The sequence below is a fragment of the Ruditapes philippinarum genome, unplaced genomic scaffold, assembly GCF_026571515.1.
Source record: "Ruditapes philippinarum isolate M1 unplaced genomic scaffold, ASM2657151v2 ctg713_1_1_1_1, whole genome shotgun sequence".
Taxonomy (NCBI): Eukaryota; Metazoa; Mollusca; class Bivalvia; order Venerida; family Veneridae; genus Ruditapes; species Ruditapes philippinarum.
The window spans coordinates 216,832-229,798 of NW_026864226.1; the positions used below are offsets into that span (position 1 = coordinate 216,832).

A 12,967-nucleotide genomic window follows, 5' to 3' on the forward strand; every position below is an offset into this window, starting at 1 on the left:
TCTTATTTGGTGGTACCTTGTTATTTTAGCCTAATTCTGAGAGGATTTTCTTCTTCTTTTTTCTTGGTGGTACGGCTTATTCATGGAGAATATCTACTTATTCAGTATGATGTCTTACTAAAGAAATGCGACATTTTGTTTGTACAATTGATGGCCTTAAAGTTGTGACTATATACGTCGTGAAGCACCCCCCCCCTACCCCCCCCCAAAAAAAAAAGCGGAAAAAAAACCCAATAGATTTTGATATACATGTATATTGCAGCTATGTTAATACTGTATACAATATATGTATTGTGCAAACCGCCTTCAACGACAGTTAAACCATCCAGATTTGTAAGTAGAAAAAATGAATGTGTGCATTTCTATTAAAAAACCACACAGTCATATTGTCACTTGAAATTAGAAGAAAAAAAAACATAAATGTAAAACCTAAATAAATACAAGGAATGTGTGCTTCATTTTTCTGATCATGCACGAACGTTAAAGAATAGTAACTCTTAAGGAATGTTTCAACTAACCTATCAGAATTGTTTCCCTTGCTTAAACAGTTGCGCATATCACACTGGTCAGTAAAAACAATTCTTAATTTTGACTGATGAGAATAGTTTTCCTGCAAAGAAGGGTAAAAAAAATCTTGAACGAATTCTTTACGTTTTATATTTTCTTACAAGAAAAACTGACTTTAAGAATAATTATTGTTTGCCTTGCCCAAATGTGTCGATAAATGAGACGATAACTGACGTTTTGCCGGTATTTTCAATGTTTCACGCGGATAAACCACATTTCACTCGCAAACATTCTGAAATTTTAACAAAAACAGGAATACAATACTTATAATTACTGCTTTCAGTTATATACATGACCAGTTTGAGAATATATAATTATTATAAACACGTAAGTTCAGCAGAGTGGAACAGTAGTTTCAGAAATTATAATTTATTTAGATGGTAAACTTGACATCAGGTTGTCATGGTAATTATACATGTCATTGTCTTCAGAGAAAAAAAGTTTTTTTTTTGTAAGTTTAGACTTGTACAAATTAAAATTTTTGAAATGTTTTTTAAATATAAATATATCAGTCAAATTATTACAGATTTCAACGCAGTCCATGCATGACCTTGTTAACCATTATAAATACTAAAGGATGAGTACAATGATATTCGTGCGTAAAAAAAAACACTTTGCTATTACATTTTTTTTTATACTACAACCCGATAGCTAAAACAGATATGTCATATTGAAGTGAATTTATGCAAAGAGATTTTTGCAAAGAGTGCATTGCGAGAGTGTGTGACAGGAACGCTCACGTGGAGGTTAATGTGTTTTTTCAAAAAATGTCAAAACTAATACTGCAACCCTACTATTGCCCGTTTGAACTGACTTAAGTTGGGCAGGGTGGCAGTGTAGCTAGGGAGTTTATTCCATAGTATTATACTATGAGGGAAGAGAGATTACTTACGGTAGCCGGAGAAAACCTGTATTTGACGTAGGGATAGGGGGTGCATATGTCTGGTTAATCTTTGTGGGGCTTGGACATAATGGTGGGAGACTAAGTGCAACTAGATTAATCTAAAGTACACTAATAATAATCCTTCACACCCTTTTTAATGTCCGGTTTTTGGAAGAACAGATATAATAAAGATTTCACCAAGAAATCGTCCGGAATTAGGAATTTAGAACTTCTGGAATTTAGAAATATGAATTACATAGATAACAGAAGAAGAAATTTCGTGACCCTGGCAATTGTTCGGATTTCTGAGGTTTCGGGAATTCAGAAATTATGCTGTATTTAACTAATATGTGCTTGTTCTGTAGAAAGAAATCAAATGTAGAAAAATATCCAATCCCAAATATAATACGAAATAGATTTAAACTATTTTGTTGTTGTTTTCTTTCTATGCAGATCGTCTAAATTAGTCTTGCAGTTACTCTAACGTTATATTATTTTTACTAATACTTACAAAGGTTAGAATAAAATCACAGACAAGAACGCTTTAAGCCTCTCCACGTGGTTCTTTCTTCCCTTTCCTAATCGGCTTTCATAAACAAGTACTTTACTAATATCTTCTTTAAGGCGATCAATTTCATAACTAGACCGTATCAATAAAAAATCAATCCTGAAGTAATGCTGTTATGTGTTGTAGGTGTATTTATACAGGAGCGTAGCCTGATCTACAAACATTGAACCTATCGAAGGGTCCGCTGGCAGTCTTCAAGCTGTAGATTGGAAAGAGGTGATTCTAGAAATAAATTCTCCAGGCAAAGTGCCGATAATTGTCTTGCATCTGTTTATATGCAGTGTTCAAAAGCATTATTTTCTCAATAATATGGTAGATCTTATAGCATCTTAGATATATTGGAAAAACCTTTTATATACTTACAAGAAAATAAACTATGATGCATACATAGCGACTGAAACTGGCGCTACGCCCCTTTTTAATCCACAAAATATCCACATTATGTGTGAATCCACATTACGGAGACTTGGTTTTAACTTCGTTTACTTCTTCTATTTGGGTATATGTGATTTTTTTTTACCCTTTATCATATTATAAAAGAAGGAGTATATCAAGTTTCTACCTATATAGTATCATGTTCATAAGCTAACTCTTGATATACGATATTTTCAATTTGTGGTATACTTTGCTACTATTCAAACGCTAATAAAAAAGGGTCGTTTGAAGTGATTCTGATTTGTTTTTCTTTTTCAACGTTTTGCTCTGATTTCCGTACACCAATTTTATTGAAGTTTGGTGACGCCGTTGAAGATAGTATAAACATGATGTGTGGTGTGGGGGAGGGGAGGTGACTTAGATGTAGATTAATAAACATCCCGAAACTAGTTTAAGTAGATGGAATTAAGATATGAAATACAAGATGCGTGAGAACTAAATAATACTCTTAATATCATAACTTTGATATTTCAATACTTTTTGGTCTGTTTTCTTATAACACCACACATTCATTAATGATTCGAGTTGTCTTTCCTGAATCGAGGCTGCCAATCAGAACTCCAATTTCGACTTCTACTGTCAGACCAAATACATTTACACACTTTCATTATAAAATCAACACAACTTTCAAAGTCGTTCCGGTAAATACTAATCCTTTCGGGTTTATTAATGTATTGAAAAAGGTATAATATGTATCATTTCGTTAAATGTCTACAACTTTCAATAGATAATAGATACCTTCTAAAAGTTTCTATTGTCCGGTTTACATATCGTCTTTTCAATGTTTTAAACTTTTTCCTTTCATCCTGTCCGATTCGGACGCACTAACTACCGGGCATTTTAATATAAAATAGCGGCTATTTTGTGATCCCGGCGTTTATAAAATCTCTACCTTGTATCTATCTAGATTTTAAGTTTTAATATATATCTGCAGAGAAGTGGAGCGAAAACTTATGGACAATTTACAATTATAGATGAGCGGAGCGATATTATTTATGAAATAAATGAGAAAATTGTAGATTCAACTTGAAAATCGAAACGACTGAGTGAACACGGAGTTTTATTGATGGATTCTTGTGCTGCTTATAAAATATATCATATACGGGGTTTGTGTGATATAAGGGATGTCAATTGCGTGTAGTGATAAAGATTTCTTTTCTTATTTTTGCTGAATGAATTTTTATAGCAAATCTTTTCGTCCGTGGATTTAACAACAGACTATTCTTTCATGTAAATTTTCTGCTCGATGCGTTTTTGAAACGGTCTCTGACTTCTTCTTGTGAAAGGGAGGCATAGCAAGTAAAATTACGGCTGCATAAAATTAAAATATTTTAACATTAATAATTTCACAAATATTTCGATGTATATGTAAACCGCGTTAAAGGTTAATAATTTTAGATGTAATTATTCAGTGTCGTTAAATCCAATGCATATGGTGAAATAAATGCGTGGTATTTTGATTGAAATTTAGCCTTGTTGCTTTTTAAACATCTTAAAGTTCAAAGTAGTTACAAAGGTTAACTTTACACAAGAAGGTGCGAGCGCGATACATCGCTTAAGTGAAATTTGACTCCTTACAAAAATGTCGCGAAACCAGCAATCTGCCGATTAAAATCTGGAATAAGTAGGTATTCTGTGTTATTATGGCGGATTATTTTCATTGATTATCTATATCGATTAGCAAAATAGTGATTGGAATTAATTAAAACATGTCATCATTAGTAGTGAATGGGGGAATCCCTCAATTGAACGTTTCTAGTAGTTCACAGTGGATGGAAATTCAAAGAAATACTTTTAAGAATTGGGTAAATGAGCAATTAAAAAGTGGAGGTCAATCTATCTTTGATTTAAGGACGGATTTTGCCGATGGTGTCCTTCTTGTGGCTTTGATTGAGATATTACAGAGACGAAAATTACCCGGGGCTGTTAGAAATCCCGCCCATAACCACGAGAAGCTACACAATATCACACTTGCCTTAGATGCCATTGCTAAAGACAATGTCACTCTTATAAATATAGGTATGTATATAGTAAATGTATCTTACAACACTTTCAAAGACGAGCTTATTGAATTTGTATAATTTGGTATATATTTGTACACCTATATTTGGTATACATTGCATTCATGTATTTAGGTGCGTCCGTGGCCCAGTGCTTAAGGTCGTTGACTTCAAACCACTTGGCCCTCACCGCTGTGGGTTCAAATCCCGACAGGGACTTCGGATTCTTTCATGTGAGGAAGCTATCCAGCTAGCTTACGGAACGTCGGTGGTTCTACTCGGGTGCCCGTTCGTGCCTAAAATAATGCACGGAAGGGCATCTGAGGCCTACCTCCACGAGTAAAGCTGGTACGTCGCCATATGACATATACTGTGTCGGTGTGACGTAAAACCCACTATTTATGTATTTGGTATAAACTGTGTTCATATATTTTATATACAAGTATTTGTTTCTCGAATTTCTTCGTAAGTGTGCCCAACATCTCTGTCTTGACAGTTTTGTTGTTAAACGTCCTGTTTCGGTGAAACAACATGGCAAATATAATGTAACATTTGCAATTATCATTATTTCCATAGTTGCGGTAAACAAACTTATGTATTGCAATACATACATGTCCATTCTTAATTAGTATTGTTTTATTTTGTTATTGAATATAAAATGTTTGATAGATCTACATATGATAAAAGAATTTGCCTTTTTAAATCAGGTGCCACAAAACTGTAGACAGAATAGGGGAGGGGGCAGTAAGGTTTAGTTTTGTTAAAACCGCTAGTTCACCTGTACGTAGCCAGTAGTAATACCTGCTAAAAGCATAAGCGAGGTTTTTAAAAACCAAGTACTACAGTGAGAAACATTGCGTAAATGTTTGAAGAGGTTATTCTCTTTTTATGTGGTATACCCAATAACACCCACCCACTACGCAATATGCTTTTGAAAACGCCCATAAAAGCAAACTTCATCTGTTGTGATTATGTGAATTTTCTTTCATGAAAATGTTCAAAAAATATACTAAGAAAAGGTTGTAAAATATCATTTTCATTCAGTGATATAAAAACAACTTTCTTCAGTGTTGAAGAACGATTTCTATAAAATTGCAACAACACATTGATAGACAGTACGACTAAATATGAAATGAAATGTAAATCATTCAGAAATTGTTGGGTTTTTGAGGCTTGGCTTGTGGGGATGGGTTTTAAACTTGGCATACTATGGTTATCATGTATTATTCTGTGATTGTATCTCATCTAGCAATTGTTCTAGGTTAGGTTGTGATGATGTTTGTGTGGCGGTGAAAAAGGGGGATGGGTTGGGAAAGGGGTTTGGGTTGCCAAACTACTTCGTTTTTAGATGTTCTTGTGTTTCTAGTTTCTTCACGTCTTTGAACTAAAATAATACAATTTTGTTACTTTAGTCTAATAATACAATCATCTATTTATAATCACAAAGTTGTCAAAGCTCGATTTGTGTTTGATCGGGTTTTTTTTATTTACATACGACAATTTTTAAACCATCATGAAATGTGTAGGAGCGTGCAATATAAAGAAAATGTTTATTACAAGGGAAAAACACTTTTGGTTATTACGGATTGTATTTCGCCGTTTTTTTTATGATGAATCACAGTAAAACATCAACATACCGCATAAAAATAACATTATTCGAAAGCCTTGGATCAAATTTTGATTAACTGCGTTACACACAGTGCATGAATCGTTTGCATAACGAAATTTTAAGACTCCGCATACCTATAAACTTCTTTATGGCTGAGTGACAGAAATAATCCACGGTTTCATCAAAGTAAACTTCATAAAATTCGCCCACATTAGTTATGGTAATACATTACATTCACTTTTGTAAATATCAGAAAATTAAAAAAAAAACGCATGGGAAAGTCTTGATTTAGGTTTGTAAGCTAAGCTATGCAGTTGACATAAAGTGCATTTTAAAATCATATGTTTATCTATTATTTCATCGCAAACAAACTGAAAGTGTGTTTTTATAATATGAATACACACTCTACATTTTTCATTTGGATAAATCGATGACAAACAAAACTATGCTGATTAATCAAAATTCCAAAATAAAAAGAAAAGATAATATCAGTATTTGTGTACAAATTGTGTTTTACTGGAAAGATAATGGCATGGCGTATAATTTCATCACATGCAACATTAAAGAGCAATATCCATTGTCATTGATTTACAATTATTGTCGTCTGCAATCAATAAATCAACGTTGAAAAACTAGAATCTTCAATCAGGAATTCATGTATGAAGAGGTTTTTTTTTAAACGAAGAGTTATTCTAGATGAAAGTAAAGATAGTATGCATCAATAAACTCCATGTTGTTATTAATTTAAGATGGAGGAAAAACTTAATGTGCGTCTGTACAAATAGGTCCATTGAGCGAGATGACATTATATATATGTATCTGTTAATTGGTTCATAAGAGTCGATTTGAGATTCCAGCAAGTCCTATGTAAATTAGTTGTTTTTTTTTCTCCTATTCAAACCCTGTATGAATTTTGTTTTCTGAGAAGAATAAATATAAGAATAAATGCTTTAATATTACATTCTAACTGATGACAGCATAAAAAGAAATAAATATAACAAAAAGTGAAACACCATTAAACCATATAATTAGAATGGCTTCCTTGTCGCTGTAGGTAAATAAATGACATCTTTTGACATTAATCTAATAACCTTCATTTATAAAGACTAATTTCTTGAATATTTACATATAGCATTAATGAGAAATAGTTTTTCATCTAAATAAACTCCTTGAAAATATTATTATAACATGCTGATTAAGAAAAGATTTTAATTTCAGTTTCCTTTTATATCTTTAAACTTTGTTTCTGTAATGTTTTGTATTAGTTAACGTGTAGGTATTGCCGTGGTCCCCATCGTCGCGCGTGCATACATCTCCTCCTAATATTTGGTGGTCAACAGATAATACTATTGCTAGAATGACCTTTTTGTGACCTTATTTTGAAGTTAATGGTGGCCAGATCTTTTTAGTGGCATCTCCTCTTCAACCATGCTTCAGGTACATAAACGATCTTTAGGTGGTCCATTTTAAAATTTGCTAAAATGGTTTCATGCTAAATACAGAAATTAGACTTAAATGGCATCTCCTCTACCCCTCGGATCAAGAGTCGTCCATGGCCAAGTAGTTAAGGTTGTTGACTTCAAACCACTTGCCTAGTTAAGGTTGTTGACTTCAAACCACTTGCCCCTCAACGCTGTAGGTTCGAATCCCACTGGTGACTTTGAATAAATTATTCTTCCATGTGAGAAAGCTATCCATCTAGCTTACGGACCGTCGTTATCTACTCTGGTGTTGATATAAAGCACGTGAGCACCTGATGTAAAGCTGGAAAGTCCCCATATGACCGCTTCTGAGTTGGTGCAACCTAAACCCCAACTAAGTCATTTCATAATTTGGATAAAAAGTAATAAATAGGAAGGTCCATGTAGACCATATCATCATCATCAAGGGAGCCATTAAAGGCCAGTATAGCCCTCAAAAGAGAAGAAGTGATGTATTTTCAAGTTAGATCCAGGTCTTTAAACAATTGCAATGCATAAGAAAACGTTGTAAGGACCTTAATCAAAAAGAGTGTGTATTTATATTAACGAATGGTATTTTGGAGAGTGAGTGATATGGTAAAAAACGTCTTTTGATTTTTTTATAAAATATGTCAAAATATATATTTTATTTCTATCTTCTTACAATTTTAATTTCATCACATTCAAGTACAAATTCTAATGTTTCTTAAGTTTTAAAGTGACAATTAACCTAATGACATAATCAGTCAAATCTATCTAAACCTATCGCTACAAGGCGTGTTAAACAACTTTATGAAACATTTAGAAATAACACCGCGTTAAATAAACTATAGTTCACAGGTAAAGTCAGTATTTAGGATATGTTAACTATTAAAATATTTTCTATATCACCTGCCAGTTAAGTAGCCTTATGTCTAGAGCTTGTTATGTCAGTAAGCCGATTTATAAACGAGCGGCTGACGATTTAGTTTTACCCATTTGTCAATATTATGTTTTTTTTTCTGAAATCGATCTTTTTTGATCATTATTAAAGTTCGACGCTAAAACATAACAGTGTTCAAATGCGTGAAAAAAGTTTAAAGACCCGTAACGACATGCTACAAGGTTTTTTAAAAATTAGTCTGGTGGGTAGATTTATTATAACGATATATCAATTACAGAGTATGAATGAGTCCACTTAAAGTTTGTAGAAGTTACCAAATATTGTTCAAATAAAAATCTAAGTGTATTATATATTGTTATGTAAATGGAACTAGAAATTAATATGAAATAATGATATGCCGCGATGAATCGTTTACGAGTATGTATTAAATCATCGAAAAATGTTTTTATAGTCGGTCCGTTTCTATAAAATGATAAAAATAAATATTGCATCCATTGTCTTGTTCATTCAAAATATCAGTTCACTAATATGACATATTTGCTTACGTCATTTTCTTTAAAAGGAGGATTTGAATTTCCTATTGGAGAATTTTGTGCTGAATAATGTTGACCTCCTTTTACAAAAAACTGCATTGATAAAAACGATATAAAGATAATATTTCTTTTCTATGGGTGAAAAAACGTAAATCATATGAAGCAGATTTTAAATTGAGTCATTTAAAATTTGATGATGCATTTTATAAAGAGGGATATAACCTAGATATGCATAAAAATGATAGGTGATGTGAGTTAACTGTACAACATGTAGGTTCGAAGTATGTAATGGTACACGCAGAACTATCATCAACACCCAAATGGGTACCGGGTATACCGGGGCTTACCGCAAATCTCAATCAAAACTTAAGTTATTTTTTGAAAAAATTTATGGGATTTACTTAGAAAATTTTTACTTTATAATTCAAATACCTCCACAAATATCATATGTTTAATTTAGAACGTGAAAATAAAGCATGTAAGGATAAGTTAAATAATTGATTGTCTGATGAGTTCAGGTCTTTTTATCTACGTATTATGTCTCTCCAAAATAAATACATGTGAAAAACCACAATGGTTAACCGAAACACGAAGTTCATTTATCTACATGCTGAAATGATTTTGTTTTGTATTTTGTTTATTGACCAAAGACAATATATATCAAACTTGTGTATAATTTAGTAAGCCAAACAAACAGAATTTCATGCCATGAGTATTTGCTTTTATTTTCTTTTTCCCCCAGTAACTCTCATTTTTAACATGTAAAGTAGTCATAGTATTTGATTTATACAACCGATGTTATATGGCATTACTAACGCAAAAATATTTTAATGTATTTCTGTCTTGAAAAGTATCAAAAGCTGATACTTAAAAATTTTTTACGTAAAAATTTGAACCGTTTTCAGTTATTTAATTGTTGTTTGTCGAGATTGGTCTTGAAAAAATATATCCAGCCATTGTAGGCCCAACTTGTACCCAAGTTATATTTGTTAAATAGATTTCTATTTACAACATACAAACTTATATAAATTATCCACTGTCAAACTTAAGTATAGAAAGTGCTAAAATGAATAAGCAAACATCAAAAATTATCTGTAAGTACATCATCATGGTGGAAAGATGGATAGATTCATGATTTTGGTATGCATATAAACATTCTACCGCCTACAGATCATATTTATTAACCATCGTGCTGGGCTAAACTCTTTAACGTTTCTACACTTATTGTAATTCAAGATGCAAACCGTATATCACGAATTATAGATTACAATAGGGGGCTTAAGTTAAATAATCAAAATGTAATAAATAAAGATTTCCTAAAGTAAACTTGTCAGTTTATTTATGTATGGGTAAGAGTTCGTATTAAGACGACCGTAGGGAGTCTTATCGAACTCTTACCCATATAACTGCAAATCGGCTCTTACAACTCGATATCAGATAAAAATATAGAAAGTGTCACCTCTTTAATTAAGCATAACATTATTTTCCCCCAGCAGTCACGTATAAACAAGGATGGGGTCCAATTACTTAATCTGGCATGTAAAACAATGAGTTTTTTAAAAAATATCTAAGGATTGTAAATGCAATTCATTCCTGTCATATGAAACAAAATATGTATTGCTTACTTTTTCTAGAAAATATAAAACAGTCAGCAATTAATAATTGACATTTTTTCATAGAGTTTAAAGGATATCAAAATGTTACTGTGTTCACATTTGTCTCTGCGAGCTGAGCTCCACGTGCATTATCTATGTAATAAATTTGAATGTATCCTCACATTGCTACAGTGTTATCAGCCTTTTTAGGAACACCGCTGACCTGGCTAATTAAAATATGCCCAATCACAATTTCAATATCAGCACTGGTTTCTTCATGAAATAGCGGAAATAAACTTGTCACTTTATTTATAGAGTTTTTATGGACATGCTATGAATAATTTCATTCACCTGAAAGTGATAATAAACACATGGTTGGGATGTTTCAAGTCAAGATATGTGTGTTCTTTTCCTTATCCTTAAGTCATGAGTGAAAGAAGGTCCACCGAAGTCAGTATCATTCAACGCCATTGTTTTGTTGACTTAATCCGTCCTTTTGGTAATATTTTAGATTCTACGTCTTATACTAGAAGTATGGTATAGTTACTTGTATAAACGATGCTAGATATTTCCCCGTTATTCTTTTCTAATGAGATGCTACCATATGTAATGATCTAAAATGTGATAAAAGGTGAAAATGTGTTATCCGAATGTGAAACTATGTATTTTCTATGACAATTCTATTTTTTTTCCCGATTTTTTACCCTCTATTTCAAGTTCATTAATTTCTAAGGTACATGAATAACCTTTCAAATGTCACTTGTTTTTAACAGAATTCTTTGAGCCTTTGTATCGCTTTCTTATAAAATAGAAAAAGTAAACAGAATAACTTTATTTTTTCCCTTCATCATTTACATATACTTCTATGAAGACCCCCTGCATTTAGACTTATATAATCTTGTCATAACCCAGCACAGATTGTTCGTTCCCACGACCTTGGTAACACAAAAATTAATTCTTCACGATTTTGTCCTCGCAAACTGTACACCAGTATCGTATATTTAAATTTGTATCATTTTTACTTATTTACTGTTTACATTTGTGTCACTTTTTTCTTTTTTGTGATAGTAATATAATTAATGAGTGAAATATTATATAAAATTTGTTAACTTTAAATCCTTTCGTTACCATAGAAACACGATATGGTTTATTAAACATTTGAACATGAAATATCAGTCCTCAATTAATAAAATGTGACACATAACAATGTAATAAACACATTGGAATGATTGTCCTTTAGTTATTTTAAACGATAGAGAAACAGATAACTACATACATAATGATATATGGGAAGTATTTACTTCGTTGACACAAAATCTGTTCAAATCAGTCATAAGGCTAACTAGACAATTATGGTGAATGAGTAAAGTATAAGTAATACGGTGAATCTTTTTAACGTTTATTGTAAAAAATGACATTAGATACCTTCATTTTATGATCAAGAAAAAATGGAGATACCTGGCTTCAGCACTGACCGTCTAACGTAGATAAAAACAGCTTACTTCGTTGGATGAAATGAGTCATCGTTTTAAAAGAGATTAGATAAAAATGAAGCGGAGTAAAACAGATTAAGGAGGCAATAAATGTATAAATATCACCACTATAAAATACAAAACAAAACATGGCTGGTGTTGTCAATAGTTTTGAATAATGTAAAATGTAAAAGGCAGAGAAGCCATAGTAAGTTTTTATGACGTGGTAGACTCTTAATCAACAAACCCCTTGTGGCTAAGGGATTGCCTTTTAATGGTTGCGGCATCAGAATTGCAGCCACCGTTTATACCTGAGAGATCCTAAGAGGCGACTAAATGGGTTCGAATTACTGGAGTCTATGCATCTCTTAGCTCCTGCAGGTGAGGTGTATTAATTTTGTAACACCCGAGGTATGCCAAAGTCATCTCTCCTATTTTGGCGCCATATGACCTAAATTGTGTTGGTGCGCCGTAAAATCAAACAAATAAATAAAAAATGATAGAGGCCTCATAGTTAAAATGGATACTAGATTCAAGACCTTCTAGGAACAAAATCATGTTTCGTCTTGATGACATTGGTATTGTGTATTGTTAAGTCCAGGATAAATAAATAATTCAAAACTGAAATTAAAGGAAATGACAACCACGTGCCTCTCAACTAGAGGGTCGTAGAGTGGACACGACTATATTTCATAATATCAAGCCAGTCCTGGTTAATTCACGTACTTCTCGTACTCGAAAGTAGTTCGAATGGGCTATAAGCTTGATTTTAACAATGAAACACAGATAAATAATGTTTGAACTAAACGAAAGAAAACAGAATATGATGTATTAATCTTTTAAAGATATAAATGGACCAGACGTGAAAAACACAACTTAATGTTGATACATTGTTTTTGCAATACACACATCAAAACATAACAAGACACAAACCTCCCTAGCAGGATGACATTCAGAATATT

General features: G+C 32.3%; 1 protein-coding gene across 9 annotated transcripts in view; it reads left to right on the forward strand.

Annotated features, from left to right (window-relative positions):
• The first annotated feature begins 3,335 nt into the window (after positions 1-3,335).
• LOC132724877 (filamin-A-like) overlaps positions 3,336-12,967 on the forward strand; it is a 77,223-nt gene continuing 67,591 nt past the window's right edge. For 2 of the 9 annotated variants that reach the window (XM_060709840.1, XM_060709842.1), the window contains exon 1: positions 3,342-4,472. In XM_060709840.1, coding sequence (XP_060565823.1) covers positions 4,163-4,472 — 310 coding nt within the window. In that variant the 5' untranslated portion in view covers positions 3,342-4,162. Of the gene's footprint in view, positions 4,473-12,967 lie in introns of all 9 variants that reach the window. The other 7 variants (XM_060709839.1, XM_060709845.1, XM_060709843.1 and 4 more) reach the window with 6 other exon arrangements.